General features: G+C 42.5%; 1 protein-coding gene across 2 annotated transcripts in view; it reads right to left on the bottom strand.

The window, feature by feature from the left end:
• The window catches only part of STAC2 (SH3 and cysteine rich domain 2), a 92,855-nt gene that overhangs the window by 6,823 nt on the left and 64,895 nt on the right, over positions 1-21,137 (bottom strand). For both annotated transcript variants that reach the window (XM_073683421.1, XM_073683420.1), the window contains exons 5-8: positions 8,097-8,212; positions 7,882-7,954; positions 7,166-7,212; positions 6,978-7,081 (exon numbers count right to left, since the gene is read on the bottom strand). In XM_073683421.1, coding sequence (XP_073539522.1) covers positions 6,978-7,081; positions 7,166-7,212; positions 7,882-7,954; positions 8,097-8,212 — 340 coding nt within the window. The remainder of the gene's footprint in view (positions 1-6,977; positions 7,082-7,165; positions 7,213-7,881; positions 7,955-8,096; positions 8,213-21,137) is intronic.

Here is a 21,137-nt window from a genome sequence, read left to right as displayed (position 1 = left end):
AAAAGTATGAACGTATGAGTTTCTATGTAAAAATGACTTCATGTTCATAGTTTTGAGAGTTTTTTAAATCATTTCAGGTTTCACAAGACGCCAAGCGGCTATAAGAAGTGACCTGACCATTCTTCAGACGTTTTCTGCTCTGAAGACGCTCTATACTTTACAGTAGAAGTCAATGGGAAAGGCTCAAAAGACACCAAAATGTCTTTTTGAGCGTTTTCCCAGCATATTTGCTTCAGAACCCGCTAGTGGTTTCTTCATTGTTAAATGTAAAAAATATTCGACCAGAAAACGCCAGTACAAAAGACAACCCAAAAACTATGGAAACTGCTGTGAAACAAAAGACAAAAGAAGCACTTAGGAAACAACCAAAAAGACAAGAAAAGTCACTGACATGTCCTGAATCGTTTTCTTCTTGGAAAACTTGGCAGGTTTGCACATGTGTAAAAGACGTCACATGCACATAGGCTAGGACTGTCAAAAAGAGCTCACTGATGGATTCTCAGTTAACTCATTCTGCAGCCAGCAACAGACAGTACAACACAGTGGCTATAGAAGGCAACTGGTGCAAAAATTTTAATGAAGCCCAATTGCAAAAATATTTTTTTTTAGCCTCAGGTACAGTGCATTTAAGTATAAAAAAAATTGCCCCCAAAAGTGGACAACTCCTTTAAATTAAAAAATATAACGACAGAGAGAAAAACAAAGGATAGGTGACATTTACGGGTGGGTGGAATATATAAAAATGGATGGCTAGAATAGAAGAAATACTAGAACTTATAGGTACCTCTTGGACTGCCAGCTATCATGGGAACATAGACCCCCTGACCACCATTCCTTCAGGCAGGATTGCTTGTAGTGGCTGCATCCTGCACCTGACTGAATAGAGAAGTGGCAGTGCATGTGCATGGTTCCCTCCATTTAAAGGGAAGCTGTCAGCATGTTTTTACATATGGGGTTGTGATATCATTGTGTAGTTGCTTGTTCCCCTATAACATTGTTTGTTTCTAATGTACCAGTCATGAGAAATCTAGTGTAGATATGCAAATCAAGCTGTAAATGCACTGGGGGCGTGTCAGTTCACTTGAAAGAAGCAGTTTGAGTGCATTGACACGCCCCCAGTGTATTTCCAGCCTCATTTGCATATGTACACTAGATTTCCCACGACTGGTACATCTAATCTGTAAAAAAAAGGTATCATTTTTTTTTTGAAGGGGACAAGAGATTGCTTAGCCAAACCACTACTTCCATTTGTAAAAATGTGCCAGTGTATACAGGCAATATGAAGAATGCTGAGCAAATTGGCAGAAAATTGATCATCCATATCCTATAGATTTGGCATAAATATCAAAGTTCTATACCAGATCAAAAAAAACCACTTGTCTGTTTCCATTGATCAGTGCAAATGGCTGAAAAATATCAGAAATAGCTGACTAGCACTGGAACAGATAACTGAGGTTTTAGGTGATCGCACTGTGACTGAATTTCATTTCTGGAGTGTTTTGTAATTTTATGGTTACATTTCCAATGGTTGTGAATGATGTGCAGTAAATGTGATATTGATTTCTGACATGTGAGTGGTTGCGGTTGGTTTCTGAAGTTGGTACTAGTGAGGAATCGGTTGAAACAAGGTATCGGGTTAATGAAATCTCAATCCTGCTTTCACTTGTAGAGGATTATTCCGGGTCCACTCTATTCTGCATTGGGGGCCATGATATCACATCGACTGATACCTGCCAAGCCGTGTGAGCTATCAGCAGGTATCGTGTTCCTATCTTACTCATTAGAATGGGACAGGAGCAGGGTACTTGCTTGCGTACATGCCTGGTCTCATGCTGCCCATAATTGATCTAGATCTGATGAGGCTTGTGTACTTACTTGGAAATTACTTTACCTAGTAAAAAGGCACGTATTAACAAAAAAGGGCATGGCTTAAAATGAGCCAAAATTTCAAACAGTGTTATGTCTCTTGCTGCCCATAATTGTTCTTCTAGACTTGATGAGGCTGGTGTACTTACTTTGAAAATTACTTTGTCTAGAGAAAAAGGCATGCATTGAAAAAAAGCATGAATCAGCCAAAATTTCAACAAACTTAATGTTTCATGCTGCCCATAGTTGATTTCTTAGGCTTAATGAAGCTGGTGTACTTATGTTGAAATTTACTTTGTCTAGAAAAAAGGCATGTATTAGCAAGAAAAAGGGCATGGCTTAAAATGAACCAAATTTTCAACCAGCTTCATGTCTCATGCGGCCCATAATTGTTCTCTTAGACCTGATGAAGCTGGTGTACTTACTTTGAAATCTGCTTTGTCTAGAAAAAAGGCATGTATTAGAAAAAAAGGGCTTGGTTATAATGAGACAAAATTTCAACCAGAATAATGTCTCATGCTGTCCATAGGCAAAGGGAATCACAACCAATAATTCATGCCTCATGTCACCCAATTGTTGTCTTACCCTAGTTCAGTGGATCTCTAATCTAAGGCTTGGGGATTATTAAGGCATGCTGCGACTTGTAGTTTCACAACAATTCCAGAGTTGTTCTCATTTAGTTTTGAACACTTTTCCTATCAGTTGTCAATCCCGCACCCCTCCTGGGCTTATCAGAAGTCTTGTGTATTCATCTGACAAGTCAGTCATAAAAACAAAGCAAGTTCTGAAACCATCTTCACCCCAACATCTGAAGAATATGTGATCTGAAGCTCAGGAGTCACTTGAAGGCCCTGAATCCAGTTGAGTAGGCTTGCTGTAAAGCATCCCCTTTGTAGCAGGAGGCCTCAGTACCCTGAATAAAACTCTTTGTTCTAGTCTTCCTCACTTAAAGCATTTGACTACTCAGTATTTTTTTTTTTTGTAAAGACAGTACTCATTGCCTTTACTAGCAAGAATTCAATGTTATTTCAAATAAAAAATAATAAAAAATTCTAAGATATACTGTGTATAAAGCACTGTGTATGTTTTTAGGATCTCTGCTAGTTGTCATTGAATGGGATCCCTAATTGTTCATCTGTCTAGGTCATTTGATAAATCTCAGAGTTCAGTTGGCCAGCAATGATCTGGAAGCAAACAGTGACAATCCACATTTAATTATGCAAAAAATAATCATTATTTGCTCAAACAAGAGCACTTCTTAAAATAAGTGAACTTCTTAGAAAACTTTTTCTGTCTTTACTATTTTCTCCTATCAGTGAGTCACATCAAGGGTGATCCAGTCCCCTTAAGGCCGTGGTCACTATTCTTTTATGCAATAGAATTGAGCTGATTATGCCAACGATACTTGGCTCAAACTCTGTCAGAGTTTGAGCCGAGTGTCATCTTACTGTATCCGATTCTCTCGCATGAGAAAATCGTATCACAGGTGCGGATGAAATGGAGAACTTAATTTCTCCATCTTCTCCATTCTCTGTGTCCGCAGAAGTCAGACTGGACTCGGATGACATTCGAGTGCAGTGTGATGGTTTACATGCACCCATAGACTTGTATGGGTGCGAGTGATCCGATTTGCGAAGCCACTTGCAGTATGGTGCAATTGTTTTCTCGCAGAGCTGTACTGTCCCACAGTATAACATTGGCCCAAGTGCTTTCCGACAAAACATCAGCTAGGACTCGGCCGTGTTATACGCTAGTGTCAGCGAGCCCTAAAGGTCAGTCCAGTATTGTGAACTAGTATTCTTACAAACCCTCGTTTTGATAATAATGTAGTCTAAACATGCTGTCAATCACCAGACGATTAAGCAAAACGCTTCTTCATTGGATGAATTGATATTTTGGTTTGCACAGAGGCCTATTGTTCTCAGCAGCACATAGTCCTGTGTAAACAGAACATCCATTGCTGAGAACAATGGTAGCATATGCAAACTGAACGATCTACCACAGTTTGCACCTGAAGTTGGTATGCCAGTGTAGACAGACTATAATATGATCGCTGTTCAGAAAACAGCTGATCGGTGGTCAATTAATGTCGTCATTTGGGGTAAACTGACCTTTAAGGGATCTTTCACAATATTTTACAATACAAACTGAAAAAATTATTAAAATGAAGTCTTAGACCTGATGAGGCTGGTGTACTTAGTTAAAAAAAAAAATCTATATCGGAAAGGCTTTATAGTCCTGATATAAAGATGAGCATTTATGAGTATAGCTATAGAATTAAATAGCTCATGAGCCCAAGTGTATTCAGTCGCTGTACACCCAGCCTGAGTGACAGCTGCCAATTGTACTGAGCAATGTGAGATCTCAGCAGCAGGAGGGACACTGAGGAGCAGGGCCAGGACAAAGTATTTTGGCAGATGAAGCCAATGGTGCCCCCCCCCCACACACACACACTCCAAAGCAAAGGAATGGGTCAGAGACTAAGGTAACAGGACCACTAATTCACCTCCCCCCTCCTCCAACGATGGGTTAGGTAACAAGCACAGATGACCACTTCCACTCAGAATTGCTACCTTTCTCACAAAAAAGTCAGCAAAAGTAAGAGTGAGTGCAATTTCAAAGTTAAATACAGAATCAATAATTTTTTGCTGACCATTTACACAATACAGGGGAAAAAATAACAATATTCATCCCTGACGTCCTATATTTTAAATGTCAAACACAAGGATAGTCATGGAAACTAATATAGGTGCCGTTTAGTTTCAATTAAGGTGTTCAGCACTTGACAGATACCCTAATGGAAAATAAACAAACCCCAATTATAGATAATTGGATACGCCTAATGTTTTTTGAATCCATCATGTGACAATTATAGCTTGCACAAAAATGATTGTGGTTCTGGGGATGTATTTATGTACTGATGGTGGTTATGGTGACACATTCATGTAGTGATGGTTGTTCTGGTGCTAAATTCATGTAGTGATGAAGATTTTGGTGATATACTCATCACCAGAACTATCATCAGCACATGAATGTGAAACCAAAATCATCATCAGTACATAATTAGAGCACTAGAGCCATCAATAGTACATAAATATGGCACCATAAATATAATCAGTAAATAAATACATCACCAGAACCACCATCAGCACATGAATACGTCACCAGAACCAGCATTAGTACATGAATATGTCACCAAAAGCACAATTAATACATGAATGCATCACTAGAACCACTATCAGTACATAAATACATGAACAGACCCACCATCAGTACATGACTCCATCACCAGAAGCACAATCAGTACATGAATACGTCACCAGAACCACCATAAGTATATGAATACATGACCAGAACCAAAAGTACTTGGAATACAGGAACCAAGCTTAGTACAACAATCAATTGTAATGTCAAGTCAGCCCCATAAACAATTGAATTGCATGACCCTACAACTCCCAGTATGTCCTTAACAATGGTAAGTAGATACTAGGAGTTGTTATTAACATCAGACTCCGGACCATACCGGAACCACAGTACTGATAAGACACAGTCATGATCACAAATAAACATTTACATCCAGGTACCTTATAGATGACATCTTGTCTGCAGTCGGCTTTCTTTTTATCTCCATCTTGTCTAGATGTCATCATGATTTTTCACATCCACAGCTAGTCTCTGCCGACCTTCCGCTTCTCCGGTCTTTTGCTGCACATCCCCACACAGTGCCCTTATAAATAAGAGTGTTATTAAAATGCCCTCTGCATAAAAATATCTGTTCATGCTGTACCCTAAATAAACCTCCTATGGTTATATGATCTCCACAGTCGCACTGCCCCTCATTTAATGGCTCAAATGCACAGCCCCTCATTTCATGGCTCCCTGCACATTCTCTCATTTTAAGCCCCCCCGCACAGCCCCTCATTTCATGGTCGACCCGCACAGCCCCTCATTTCATGGTCGACCCGCACAGCTCCTCATTTCATGTCCCCACTGCACTGCCCCTCATTTTATGCCCCACCTGCATAGCCCCTCTTTTTCTTCCCGCCTGTACAGCTCCTCATTTTATGCCCCCCTACACAGCCCTTCATTTTATGACCCCCCTGCACAACTCCTCATTTTATACCCCCTACACAGCCCCTTATTTTATGCCCCCCTGCAGAGCCCCTCATTTTATGCCCCTGGAGAGCCCCTCATTTTATGCCCCCTTCACAGCCCTTCATTTTTTTGAATCCTTGCACAGCCCCTCATTTTATGCCCTTCCCCCGCATATCCCCTCATTTTATGCCCCCCCCTGCACAGTCCCACAGTCCCTCATTTTATGGCCAACTATTTTAGTATAAGAATTAAAAGAAAAAAAGCTTGTACTCACTTAATCCAGGCTCCCCATCCACCGTCTCCTCGTCTACCAAGTGCAGCAGTGGGCGCTTGACGGCACGATGATGTCACTGCATCGCACCATCCGATGTCCCCTACAAGGCTCAGGCCGGAAGTAGCCTGTGTCTTGCTGGAGTTCCCGGCGGAGCAGGAGGCTGATTACAGCTTCTCTGCTCCTGTCCCAGACGGTGCCGACAAGAATTGTATTCGCGTCTGACTGACGCAAATACGACTGAGTGCAGGGAGAGAGCGATGGCCGGGGCGCAGGCAGAGAGAGGGGAGAGAGGTTCAATGACTGACACTGCTCGCCTGTGTGCCTGATCCTCGGCTGTCACTGTGCTGAATGCCTGCGTCCGGAGGAAGGCGCCAGGCGGCCACAGGCATTCAGAAGTTCTTTTGTCAAAGCGCGCCACCCTCAAGAAGGCAAGAGGTAGCATCCAAGGCAGGTGCTTATCCTGCCTACCCCTTGTCCCGGCCCTGCTGAGGAGCTATATACAGCCATTCTGTTGTGGATTTTCAAAGTATGTACACCAGCTTCACCAGATATAAGAGATCTGTATGCAGCTTGGATTATAAAATCTGGTGACAAATCCACTTTAAATAATGTGTCTCAGGACATTGCTGGAAATATAGACATAATACTAAGCAAGATGGTAGCAAATATATGATGTGTATAATGGTGTAGTGATATCTAGCTACATGATCATATACAGAACAGAGCAATGTCTGGTACTCACTGCAGTGGTAGATCATTGATCTCTTGGGGCAGGAATTTATATAGAGCCACGTAGCAGTACATAGGAGAGATTTCCTTCCTTGTCTTGCCGCTAGATGCTGTACTCTGAGCATACAGATATAAAGCTTGATATTAGCTGTATACTCCAAATTATCTGCGTAGCCCCTACCCCACCTGTCAATCACTTACTGTCACACTGCGGGCATCTTCATTAGTGGCCTCTTCTACTGGGAACACTAAAATAACAGGAAGAGATACTGGAGATCAGAATAGTGTGTGAGAGATGATATTCTCTGAAGATTACATAGTGGTACGATCAGCTGCACAGCTAGGTGGTCTACATTCACTGCACCTGACTTTCTGGTGCCTTGGGCAAATGCCCTGCTAGCCTCCCTTGTTATAGCTTGTCCACCTTTAAGGACAATTTTTCTTCCTTAAATGCATGTATTTTTGGCTACAAATCATTTTTGTAATTGGGTTTCATGAAAAATGTTGCCCCATTTGCTTTATGTAGCCTCTGTGATGCACTGTCTATTGTTGGCTGCTAAATGAGTTAACTGAGAATCTATTAGTGACTTCATTCCGCTGGTCCAAGGGAAAAGTTAGTAACTCTTATCTCTCTTTTTTTAGCTGTCCTCAGCTGATTTAGGACCACAGACCACATCAAAGTCGAACTTACAAGGAAACAAACTGCCTGAAAAGCCACACGGTGCAACATTTTTTTTAAAGAAACCAAATTAGTAAAAATGATTTTTAGCTCCAAATAAAAGTAATTAAGTATAATGAGGATGTGATGTGGACAACCCGAAACGATCACAAATGTCGTATGGTTAAAGTAAGGGATCAACTATCTATTGTGCTGGTTAAATCTTCATGCCCCATTTATGGTCCCACTTATGTCTCACCTGGGTGACTTGGACTCTCCTCATTGCTTTGGATGCTGCCCTCTGGATCATCTGTTCTCTCCTCCTTTTCACTCTGCAAGAACCACCCATACATAGTGAACTGACAGTGACAAAATGTATGATCATCGCTTGGCTTCAGATACACCTGTTATTATTTGGAATGCAGCTTCTGCAGGCATCAATCATCTCTGCCAGGAAGTTTACCGTTCACTTACCAGGCTGCGGGTGGGGGACTCAGACACGCTGCTACAGGTCGAACGGTTTACGTGTGCTAGAGAGGTTCCATAGCGCAGCGTCTCATACACAGGATCGACCCTACCTCTCGGAGCAGCTATTCAGGAAGGGAGGGAGAGACAGAAAACTAATGAGCAGGATTCTTACCGAGAGAAAAGCCATATTAAGAAGTGAGAACAAATGGAGCGGTGGGCAGACAATGCCGATGACATCATTCAGACAACAGCGCACGTGTCCCATCCAGGTACCAATTGTGCATACAAAAAAAGCTAACAAATAGTAAAGGGAAGGTGTCATCAGCAAATGACCTCTTGTGTGTTACATGTATTTTTAAAAAGCATTTTGGCAATGTTTTTTTTCCATATCATGATCTATATCATGATCTATATTACAAAAAAAATTAGTAATCTTGCCATTTTCATGCTGCCTACTTGGAGTGTTTCAGACTCATGCTACCAGTTTTATCAGGAAGAGTTTTCAGCAGGCTCCTTATCATCAAAGGCAGGATCACAGTGACACGTCTATATACACCTGATAACTCAGGATCCACCATTCACAATAGGGAATGTCACAGCTGACCCTGCTCCTCCTCCCTTCACAATGATCATTGCATATGAACATTAGATGCTTTATAGTATATATATATATATATATATATATATATATATATATATATATATATATATATATATATATATATATATATAGTCTGAGTCAGTCTATTGCTGTTAATTTCATTTGCAATATAAGGACAGCATGAGGTAGGGGCTGAAACACAATTCAGCGATGTGTCATTTATTAGGCTGTTTGCTGTTGTTTATTTACAAAGAAGGTTTTATCACTAAGAGATTATCATTGCTTGGACCACAGTGCACATGACCCCTGGTCTGAACATGTCCCCTCCTGTGATAAGCAGCTTGCTGTCATTAGTAGTGTTGAGCATTCCGATACTGAAATATCGGGTATCGGCCGATATTCGCGGTATTGGAATTAATTCCGATACTTTTACAATATCGAATACCGGAATCGGAAGTTCCCATAATGCCTGCTCTGCAGTGTCTCTGAAGGATGACAAGCTGGATGGCAGCGCTCAGCTGCGATCCAGCCTGTCATCAGAATGACATCCCAGCTTTAAAGAATTCTCCTGATTGTTTAAAAGCCGGCGGGCGGTAAAAAGCCTCCGGCTTTTAAACAATCACACAGCCCCATACTGCTGCCCCGCAGCCTCCCACCCCGATCCTGCGCTCCTCCCATCCTGATCGTAAGTTAGGACCGGGCGGGGAGCGCAGCACCAAGAAACGGGGAGCGAAGGACCCGGGCGGGGAAGCCGGCAGTGAAAAGACTTCATCGCCGGCTTTCCCGTTCTGTGCTGTGCTTTCCTGCCGGTTATTTCAAATGAGCAGCGGAGGTATCAGGTGATGCCGATCAGCTGTTCATTTGAAGTCGCCGCGGTGCCCTCAGAGGGTTCATGTGAGTTCATGCTTGACTGCATTGCATGAACTCACATGAACTTTCCCACGGCCGCACAGGTCAGCCTCACCTCCCAGACCATCAGCCCGTCATGATTGGTGTGTGCGGGTGTCTGTGCGATGTCTGCGGGTGTGTGCGCGGTGTCTGTGCGATGTCTGCGGGTGTGTGCGATGTCTGTGGGTGTGTGCGCGGTGTCTGTGCGATGTCTGCGAGTGTGTGCGGGTGTGTGCGTGCAGGCAGACATAGGCCGATGTGACAATACTACTCCCATCGGCCTATGTCTGTCCCCCGTCCACTCGTGCCAGCAGGGTCAGCTTGATGGGAGCAGTAGTTCCCATCAGCCTAATGCTGCTATTTAAACTGCCCCATGTGCTATTTTTGCCCCTATACATGTTTTTTTTGGTCCCCAATAAATTTTAAATACATGTCATTGGTGGCCAGTGGTTACCTACAATAAATTAGTTTATACATTACCTGTCCCCGCCGATCGCCACCTAAAATAAAGTAAAAAATAAAAAAATACACCTATACTCACCTAGACACCTAATTCCCCGAAGCCATCGATCTCCTGTAATAAAATATAAAATAATAAACCACAACCTTATCCTTACCCCTCCGTAGTAGTCCACGAGTGTCCCACGATGATCTCCAGTTTAGAGCAGCCACATAGAATGTGACCGCTCTGAACCGCTGCCGCCGCTAGAATAATGGGGCCGTAAAGCAGCCCCGTCATTGCATAAGCGGGTTCGCCGGAGTTCAGGCAGCGCTGCTCCGGTCAGCTCCTTTACGGCCCTGCTGTACCGTGAGAAATTCCCACGGTACAGCAGTGCCGTAAAGGAGGTCTCCGGAGCAGCGCTGACTGAATGCACTCCGGTGACCTCAGTCAGTGGCTCCCGCTGCCGGGAGCGGACGTGTTCCCGGCAGCGTGAGCTTACAGCAGCCATGCACAGCTGTCACCATCTCCAGATGTGACAGCTGTGCATGGGAGATCAGCGCAGGAACGTGGACAGGTAACTATTTTTTTTTTTAGTAAACTAAGAATTAAATAAAATGGTGTGTTTTATTTCAAATAAATTATTTTTTTCTGGGTGTAGTGTGTGTTTTCTTTTTAACACTTTGTAGGTTAGTAATGGGGGTGTCTTATAGACGCCCATCATTACTAACCTGGGCTTCATGGCAGCTGGTGCTGACATGAACCCCACCACTATTACCCCCTGCCACCGCACCAGGGCAGCGTGGAAGAGCGAGGCTAAGCGCCAGAATTGGCGCATCCTATGGATGCGCCATTTCTGGGGCGGCTGACGGCTGGTGTTTCTAGCCTGGGAGGGGGCCAATATTCATGGCACCCTTCCTGGGCTATTAATATCAGCCCCCATCTGTCTGCCTAGCCTTTGCTAGCTATTAAAATAGGGGGGACCCCACGTCATTTCTTTGGGGTGGTCCCCCATTTTAATAGCTGGTAAAGGCTAGGTATTCAGCTGGGGGCTGATATTAGTAGCCTGGGAAGCTCCGTGGGTATTACCCCCTTCCCAGGCTTCAAACATCTGCCCCAGCCGTCTGCTTAACCTCCGCTAGAGACTAAAATTATGGGGGATCCCACGCCAATTTTTTTTTTAATAAATCCTTTATTTTAAAACTAAATGACACTTGAGGAGTTAATAAAGATGCAGTCCCTAAATTATTATTTATTTTTTAATTAATTTTTCCCAAAAATTTTGACGTGGGCTTTGCCATATTTTTGTATGCCAGCCAGGTACAGCATCCAGGAACAGGCTGCCCCCAACTCCCAGCTGCCTAATTGTACCTGTCCGGACACAACAATATAGGGAAGCCCTTTTTTTATTATTATTTAATGAATTTCATGAAATAAGTAAAAAAAAAAAAATACGTGGGGCTTCGCCCTATTTTTGTGTCCAGCCAGGTACAACTAAGCAGCTGGGGGCTGGAATCCACAGCGCAGGGAGGCCCAAGCTTTGTGGGCCCCCCCTGCTGCGAACTGCAGTCCGTAGCCACCCCAGAAAATGGCGCGTTCATAGAAGCGCCATCTTCTGGCGCTGTATCCAACTCATCCAGGGCCCTGGTGCGGTGGCTCACTGGGTAATAAAGGGGTTAGGGCCAGCTTTGTATTATCCGCTGGCCCTAAGCCCGAAATTCATGGGGTCACGCCAATATTAGACATGACCGCCATGAATTTCTAGTAAAGTATTTAAAAAAAAAACACAAACACCCAGAATAAAGTCCTTTAATTGAAATAAAGACACAATTCTTTATTGTTCTAAATTAAACCATACTTACAATTACGCCCATTCCAGCTGAAGCCAACTATCTCCTGCAATAAAAGAAAAATAATAAACCAACATCATCCTTACCTTTCCATGGTTCCCAGGACAGTTTCAGCTCTGATACATCGAGATGACAGACTGGACCGCTGCAGAACGCTGCCATCCAGCCTGTCATCCCGCGGACACTGAGAAGCGCAGGCATGCTTGCGCTCCTCAGTGTCAGGCTGTGACGGCATCCAGATGAGCCGAGTCTCTCATGCTCACCGCATGCGCAGGAGAATTCTCCCACGCTGTCAGTGACGTGCATGAGGTGAGCTGAGTTCATTGTCGGCTCATCTGGATGCCGTCACAGCCAGACACTGTGGAGCGCAAGCATGCCTGCGCTTCTCAGTGTCCGCGGGATGACAGGCTGGATGGCAGCGTTCTGCTGCGGTCCAGCCTGTCATCTCGATTTAGCAGAGCTGAAGCTGTCCTGGGAACCATGGGAAGGTAAGGATGATGTTGCTTTATTATTTTTCTTTTATTGCAGGAGATCGTTGGCTTCAGCTGGAATGGGCGTGATGGTAAGTATTCTGGGTGTTTGTGTTTTTTTTTAACTTTGACTATGGGGTTAGTAATGGGGGTGTCTTATAGACACCTCTCCATTACTAACCTGGGCTTGATGTCAGCTGGCATTATAAGCTGACATCAACCCCAACCCTATTACCCCACTGCCACCACTACAGGGCAGTGGGAAGAGCGAGGCTAAGTGCCAGAATTGGCGCATCCTGTGGATGCGCCATTTCTGGGGCGGCTGACGGCTGGTGTTCCTAGCCTGGGATGGGGCCAATATTCATGGCACCCTTCCTGGGCTATTAATATCAGCCCCCAGCTGTCTGCCTAGCCTTTGCTAGCTATTAAAATAGGGGGGACCCCACGTCATTTTTTGGGGGGGTCCCCCATTTTAATAGCAAGCAAAGGCTAGGTATTCAGCTGGGGGCTGATATTAGTAGCCTGGGGAGCTCCGTGGGTATTACCTCCCTCCCAGGCTTCAAACATCTGCCCCAGCCGTCTGCTTAACCTCCGCTAGAGACTAAAATTACGGGGAACCCCACGCCAATTTTTTTTTTAATAAATCCTTTATTTTAACACTAAATGGCAAGTACAGTAATCAACACTATCACTGTACTTCATATATATGTGACTGACATGTTTCTATCTAATCTATGTGTGATTCTCTATTCTTTCTATTCTAAATTGTCGGGTACAGATGCAGAATTGCCGGCCGGCTTTTTTAAAGAGACGGTGCATGAAAACACTAATATTTTTTTAAATAAATCCTTTACACTAAATGACAAGTACAGTAAGCAACACTGTCACTGTACTTCATATATATGTGACTGACATGTTTCTATCTATCTAATCTATGTGTGAAGCTCTATTCTTTCTGTTATAAATTGTCGGGTACCGGTGTATGCGGCTGCTGAATTGCCGGCTTTTCATGTTTCACTGTGAGCACTGTTCCCATCAATTTGGGCAACCACCTCCCCCAATACATTCTACATTATTGTTAGTTGTTTTCCTTCATGTAGAATTAACCTACAAGGAAAGAAAGGGTTTATTTTCATTCCGATATTTGTGTCCCATTGACTTGCATTGGTTTCTGGTATCGGAATCGGCGATATCCGATACTTTTTGGGTATCGGCCCGATCCAATCCGATCCGATATTTCCTGATATCGGAAGGTATCGCTCAACACTAGTCATTAGACAATACACATAGAGAGCCTGGTGTGAGCGGGGTTGGCTTTCTCAGCTCTGCTTCATTCTACATCTAAGAACTCTGATTGTGTCACAACTGCTGTACCCAGTAATCTAAGTGATACATCATTGGAATCAGGGTCTTTTTTCCTACATTATGCTGCTCTCAGATGAGGTAGCAAAAAACTGGTGACAGATTTGCTTTAAAGTCAAAAATAGCCGCAGTAGCCAGTTTAAAAATGAAAAGATAGATTTTGATTTATTTTTTTTTAATACAAATTCTAATATGAAAAAAAACATTACAGCAAAGTTTAAAAAAAAAACACAAAAAACTGATTTAAACAATATATCATTTTCTGATGACACATTCCCTTTACATTTAGGCCCAATATTTATATCTTTGTGCCCAGGTATATTTTCTTATGCGTCTCCATCCATTGGGTATGTGTACTCCTATTTAGGATTATATACAGTGGGTACGGAAAGTATTCAGACCCATTTAAATTTTTCACTCTTTGTTTCATTGCAGCCATTTGGTAAATTCTAAAAGGTAAATTTTTTTCTCATTAAAGTACACTCTGCACCCCATCTTGACTGAAAAAAAACAGAAATGTAGAAAATTTTGCAAAAAATTTATTAAAAAAGAAAAACTGAAATATCACATGGTCATAAGTTTTCAGACCCTTTGCTCAGTATTGAGTAGAAGCACCCTTTGGAGCTAGTACAGCCATGAGTCTTCTTGGGAATGATGCAACAAGTTTTTCACACCTGGATTTGGGGATCCTCTGCCATTCTTCCTTGCAGATCCTCTCCAGTTCCGTCAGGTTGGATGCTGAACGTTGGTGGACAGCCATTTTCAGGTCTCTCCAGAGATGCTCAATTGGGTTTAGGTTAGGGCTCTGGCTGGGCCAATCAAGAATGGTCACAGAGTTGTTCTGAAGCCACTCCTTTGTTATTTTAGCTGTGTGCTTAGGGTCATTGTCTTGTTGGAAGGTGAACCTTCGGCCAAGTCTAAGGTCCAGAGCACTCTGGAAGAGGTTTTCATCCAGGATATCTCTGTACTTCGCCGCATTCATGTTTCCTTCAATTGCAACCAGTCGTCCTGTCCCTGCAGCTGAAAAACACCCCCATAGCATGATGCTGCCACCACCATGTTTCACTGTTTGGATTGTATTGGGCAGGTGATGAGTAGTGCCTGGTTTTCTCCACACATACCGCTTAGAATTATCACCAAAAAGTTCTATCTTCGTCTCATCAGACCAGAGAATCTTATTTCTCATAGTCTGGGAGTCCTTCATGTGTTTTTAAGCAAACTCTATGTGGGCTTTCATATGTCTTGCACTGAGGAGAGGCTTCCATTGGGCCACTCTGCCATAAAGGCCTGACTGGTGGAGGGCTGCAGTGATAGTTGACTTTGTGGAACTTTCTCCCATCTCCCTACTGCATCTTTGGAGCTCAGCCACAGTGATCTTGGGGTTCTTCTTTACCTCTCTCACCAAAGATCTTCTCCCACGATTGCTCAGTTTGGCTGGACGACCAGGGCTAGGAAGACTTCTGGTGGTCGCAAACCTCTTCTATTTAAGGATTATGGAGGCCACTGTGCTCTTGGGAACCTTGAGTAATGCAGAAATTCTTTTGTAACCTTGGCCAGATCTGTGCCTTGCCATAATTCTGTCTCTGAGCTCCTTTGAGCTCATGATTCTCATTTGGTCTGACATGCACTGTGAGCTGTGAGGTCTTATATAGACAGGTGTGTGCCTTTCTAAATCAAGTCCTATCAGTTTAATTAAACACAGTTGGACTCCAATGAAGGAGTAGAACCATCTCAAGGAGGATCACAGGGAAATGGGCAGCATGTGACTTAAATATGAATGTCTGAGCAAAGGGTCTGAATACTTATGACCATGTGATATTTCAGTTTTTCTTTTTTAATAAATTTGCAAAAATTTCTAAATTTGTTTTTTTTTCAGTCAAGATGGGGCGCAGAGTGTACTTTAATGAGAAAAAAATGAACTTTTTAGAATTTATTAAATGGCTGCAATGAAACAAAGAGTAAAAAATTTAAAGGGGTCTGAATACTTTCCGTACCCACTGTACAGTATTCTTTGATTTGTATGCCAATATATTTAGGTACTGACCTTGATGATCAGTTATTTGTAGCTTCCTTTTTGTGTGCTAATGTGTATGTGTTTATGAGCCACATACTGTTTGACTTCAATTTCTTAATTGTTCCTGTTTGATCTGGCACCTCTTCCATTTAGTGACTTTGGTGTTTTTAACCAGTTTATCTGCACATATATTTAAATAATAATGCTAATAATAAATATATATATATATATATATATATATATATATATATATAGTTGTTGTTGTTTTAGTACTCAGTGCGTGTCTAGGATTTATATGTCCTATAAAGCTTACAGAGGTTGTAAAGTTTTTTTTAAATGCTTTCTGTAAGTGAATCCTTTTTACCATCCTGCTATGAGGACAGATAAATGCAGTCCTAATAGAAACACACAGCTTAATACCCTCATACATATGTATTCAATGGAAGCATGGAAAATTAAGAAGCACATTCTGTCACTGCATCACCATCTCAGTAGAGCTATGGAAATATTTTTACTTTACATTTCTAAACCCCCTTGCAGCAAATTAATATTAAAGGGTTGGTGAAGTCTTTATAATACAATTAATATAAGGGCTTTTGTTTTTTATTTTAGAATTTTAGCCAGAGACTACACATAAATTATATTAATAGAGGTTAGGAAAAAAATGATCAGTCTCTCCATCTTTATTCAGGCAATTTTTTTTCTATATTTATATAGGCAATTTCTGGTATTTTTATTTTTCCACATCGCTATATATATATATATATATATATATATATATATATATATATATATATATATATATATACACTGCTCAAAAAAATAAAGGGAACACTGAAATAACACATCCTAGATCTGAATGAATGAAATATTCTCATTGAATACTTTGTTCTGTACAAAGTTGAATGTGCTGACAACAAAATCACACAAAAATCATCAATGTAAATCAAATTTATTAACCAATGGAGGCCTTGATTTGGAGTCACCCCCAAAATTAAAGTGGAAAAACACACTACAGGCTGATCCAACTTTGATGTAATGTCCTTAAAACAAGTCAAAATGAGGCTCAGTATTGTGTGTGGCCTCCACGTGCCTGTATGACCTCCCTACAACGCCTGGGCATGCTCCTGATGAGGTTGCGGATGGTCTCCTGTGGGATCTCCTCCCAGACCTGGACTAAAGCATCCACCAACTCCTGGACAGTCTGTGGTGCAACGTTGGTGGATGGAGCGAGACATGATGTCCCAGATGTGCTCAATCGGATTCAGGTCTGGGGAACGGGCGGGCCAGTCCATAGCTTAAATGCCTTCATCTTGCAGGAACTGCTGACACACTCCAGCCATATGAGGTCTGGCATTGTCCTGCATTAGGAGGAACCCAGGGCCAACCGCACCAGCATATGGTCTCACAAGGGGTCTGAGGATCTCATCTCGGTACCTAATGGCAGTCAGGCTACCTCTGGCGAGCACATGGAGGGCTGTGTGGCCCTCCAAAAAATGCCACCCCACACCATTACTGACTCACTGCCAAACCAGTCATGCTGAAGGATGTTGCAGGCAGCAGATCGCTCTCCATGGCGTCTCCAGACTCTGTCACGTCCGTCACATGTGCTCAGTGTGAACCTGCTTTCATCTGTGAAGAGCACAGGGCGCCAGTGGCGACTTTGCCAATCCTGGTGTTCTGTGGCAAATGCCAAGCGTCCTGCATGGTGTTGGGCTGTGAGCACAACCCCCATCTGTGGATGTCTGGCCCTCATACCACCCTCATAGAGTCAGTTTCTAACCGTTTGTGCAGACACATACACATTTGTGGCCTGCTTGAGGTCATTTTGCAGGGCTCTGGCAGTGCTCCTCCTGTTCCTCCTTGCACAAAGGCAGAGGTAGCGGTCCTGCTGCTGGGTTGTTGCGCTCCTACGGCCCCCTCTACGTCTCCTGGTGTACTGGCCTGTCTCCTGGTAGTGCCTCCAGCCTCTGGACACTACGCTGTCAGACACAGCAAACCTTCTTGCCACAGCTCGCATTGATGTTCCATCCTGGATGAGCTGCACTACCTTAGCAACTTCTGTGGGTTGTAGAGTCCGTCTCATGCTACCACGAGTGTGAAAGCACAACCAACATTCAAAAGTGACCAAAACATCAGCCAGAAAGCATTTGTACTGAGATGTGGTCTGTGGTCCCCACCTGCAGAACCACTTCTTTATTGAGTGAGTCTTGATAATTGCCAATAATTTCCATCTATTGTCTATTCCATTTGCACAGCAGCATGTGAAATTGATTGTCAATCAGTGTTGCTTCCTAAGTGGACAGTTTGATTTCAAAGAAGTTTGATTTACTTGGAGTTATATTCTGTTGTTTAAGTGTTCCCTTTATTTTTTTGAGCAGTGTATATAGTGACAGTGTCACTGACAATGTATGTTAGGGGAGATATGTATCATGAAGATTGCTATCTTCCGTGATGTGAAAGCCCAGAAGTTTCTCTCCAGCATGTTATGTGCTGAGAGGGGTTAATCAGCCATGACAGGGTTGGGCTTTTTTGTGAGTGGCTGCACTCACCATATCTCCACTTCAAGGGTGTGGTTCAGCAGGTTGAATGTCCAGCCACTGAATTTTTTTCTCTGTCTGTGTGTCTGGAGGCAAGAGAGCTCCAGAGAAGTGTTTATGTGCAACTGTGCTGTGCGGATTCCCGCAGGTACATGGACTGTGCTATACGTTATCTTTTTGTTTCCTGGTTTTGCCAGAAAGTCCATGTTTATTTTGTTGAACCCTGCACTGGTTTATACCGTGATTTAAATAAACCAGCAGAAGAAACATTCCTGCATCTACCTCTGTGAGCAGATGAGTCAGTCACATTACCACTATATATATATATATATATATATATATACATATATATAAATATATATATATATATATATATATATATATATATATATATTAGTACAGACCAAAAGTTTGGATACACCTTCTCATGACTATGAAAATTGTACATTCACACTGAAGGCATCAAAACTATGAATTAACAGATGTGGAATTATATACTTAACAAAAAAGTGTGAAACATCTGAAAATATGTCTTATATTCTAGCTTCTTCAAAGTAGCCACCTTTTGCTTTGATGACTACTTTGCACACTCTTGGCATTCTCTTGATGAGCTTCAAGAGGCAGTCACCGGAAATTGTCTTCCAACAATCTTGAAGGAGTTCCCAGAGATGCTTAGCACTTGTTGGCCTTTTTGCCTTCACTCTGTGGTCCAGCTCACCCCAAACCATCTCGATTGGGTTCAGGTCTGGTGACTGTGAAGGCCAGGTCATCTGGCATAGCACCCCATCACTCTCCTTCTTGGTCAAATAGCCCTTACACAGCCTGGAGGTGTGCTTGGGGTCATTGTCCTGTTGAAAAATAAATGATGGTCCAGCTAAACACAAACCGGATGGAATAGCATGCCGCTGCAAGATGCTGTGGTAGCCATGCTGGTTCAGTATGCCTTCAATTTTGAATAATTCCCCAACAGTGTCACCAGCAAAGCACCCCCACACCATCACACCTCCTCCTCCATGCTTCACGGTGGGAACCAGGCATGTAGAGTCCATCCGTTCACCTTTTCTGCGTCGCACAAAGACACGGTGGTTGGAACCAAAAATCTCAAATTTGGACTCATCAGACCAAAGCACAGATTTCCACTGGTCTAATGTCCATTCCTTGTGTTCTTTAGCCCAAACAAGTCTCTTCTGCTTGTTGCCTGTCCTTAGCAGTGGTTTCCTAGCAGCTATTTTACCATGAAGGCCTGCTGCACAAAGTCTCCTCTTAACAGTTGTTGAAGAGATGTGTCTGCTGCTAGAACTCTGTGTGGCATTGATCTGGTCTCTAATCTGAGCTGCTGTTAACCTGCGATTTCTGAGGCTGGTGACTCGGATAAACTTATCCTCAGAAGCAGAGGTGACTCTTGGTCTTCCTTTCCTGGGGCGGTCCTCATGTGAGCCAGTTTCTTTGTAGTGCTTGATGGTTTTTGCAACTGCACTTGGGGACACTTTCAAAGTTTTCCCAATTTTTCAGACTGACTGACCTTCATTTCTTAAAGTAATGATGGCCACTCGTTTTTCTTTAATTAGATGCTTTTTTCTTGCCATAATACAAATTCTAACAGTCTATTCAGTAGGACTATCAGCTGTGTATCCACCTGACTTCTGCACAACACAACTGATGGTCCCAACCCCATTTATAAGGCAAGAAATCCCACTTATTAAACCTGACAGGGCACACTTGTGAAGTGAAAAACATTTCCGGTGACTACCTCTTGAAGCTCATCAAGAGAATGCCAAGAGTGTGCAAAGCAGTCATCAAAGCAAAAGGTGGCTACTTTGAAGAACCTAGAATATAAGACATATTTTCAGTTGTTTCACACTTTTTAGTTAAGTATATAATTCCACGTGTATTAATTCATAGTTTTGATGCCTTCAGTGTGAATGTACAATTTTCATAGTCAGGAAAATACAGAAAAATCTTTAAATGAGAAAGTGTGTCCAAACTTTGTACCACAGGATCCACCATTCACAATAAGTGATAGTCATAGCTCAGCTATCCTCTGCATAGTGGCATAGATGTACAGATCACAGAGAATGTCTACAAATGTATCCATTAAAAGTCAATAAACACCCCCTAACTATTTTTTCTTGTAGTCCTTGTGTCTGCTGTACAATATATCTATAAGTGCAGTTAACAGGAGCTCAAGCAAGATGGTTTCCATAATCGTATACAGAAAATAGAATAGAAAAATCAGAATATAGCAGATTAGTAAAAAGAATGTTTGGTCACCTGCCACCTATTTTCAAACCCAGTGGGAAGGCAACTTGGGTCTCTATCGAAGAAACAGTGAAAGCGTATCTTTACTTTAATGCACAAGTCATCTACTATTGCTTTCATGAGGCTGGTTATAAATTGCTATCTCGGTGGTATAGAGTCCCAACTCGTTTACACTCCATCTTCCAAGAGGTCAATCCCATGTGTTGGCCATGTGGAGGTGAGGAAGATGATATACTACATATTTTTTTATTCTTACTTCTTTTTGGGAAAACCTACAACTAGTGATTTGTAATATCACAGACCTTACGCTTGACCTAAACCCAGCTCATGTTCTTATCCATCACTGCAATATTCCTAAAATTATATCAGCATTCTATATTAAGGCACTTAATTGCGACGGCACGAGCGTGGATCCCTCTACATTGGAAAAAAGACTCCACTCTGACAGTTTCTCTCTGGTTTTCTAAAATGAATGAAGTGATGTTAATGGAGGAACTCACCTCTACTGTCAATAATTCCTATGAACGTTTTTACAAAACCTGGTTTTATTGAATGGAATTTTTATCATCTGCTGACTATCAGGCCCTTATTGGGGAAAGCTTAATCCACAATTATAGGATCCCA

This window comes from Phyllobates terribilis, unplaced genomic scaffold (assembly GCF_046119375.1).
Source record: "Phyllobates terribilis strain yellow unplaced genomic scaffold, ASM4611937v1 Scaffold_5__5_contigs__length_657084704, whole genome shotgun sequence".
NCBI classification, from domain to species: domain Eukaryota; kingdom Metazoa; phylum Chordata; class Amphibia; order Anura; family Dendrobatidae; genus Phyllobates; species Phyllobates terribilis.
Note: the sequence above shows the minus strand (reverse complement) of the source record. Positions and strands in the feature narration are given on the sequence as shown.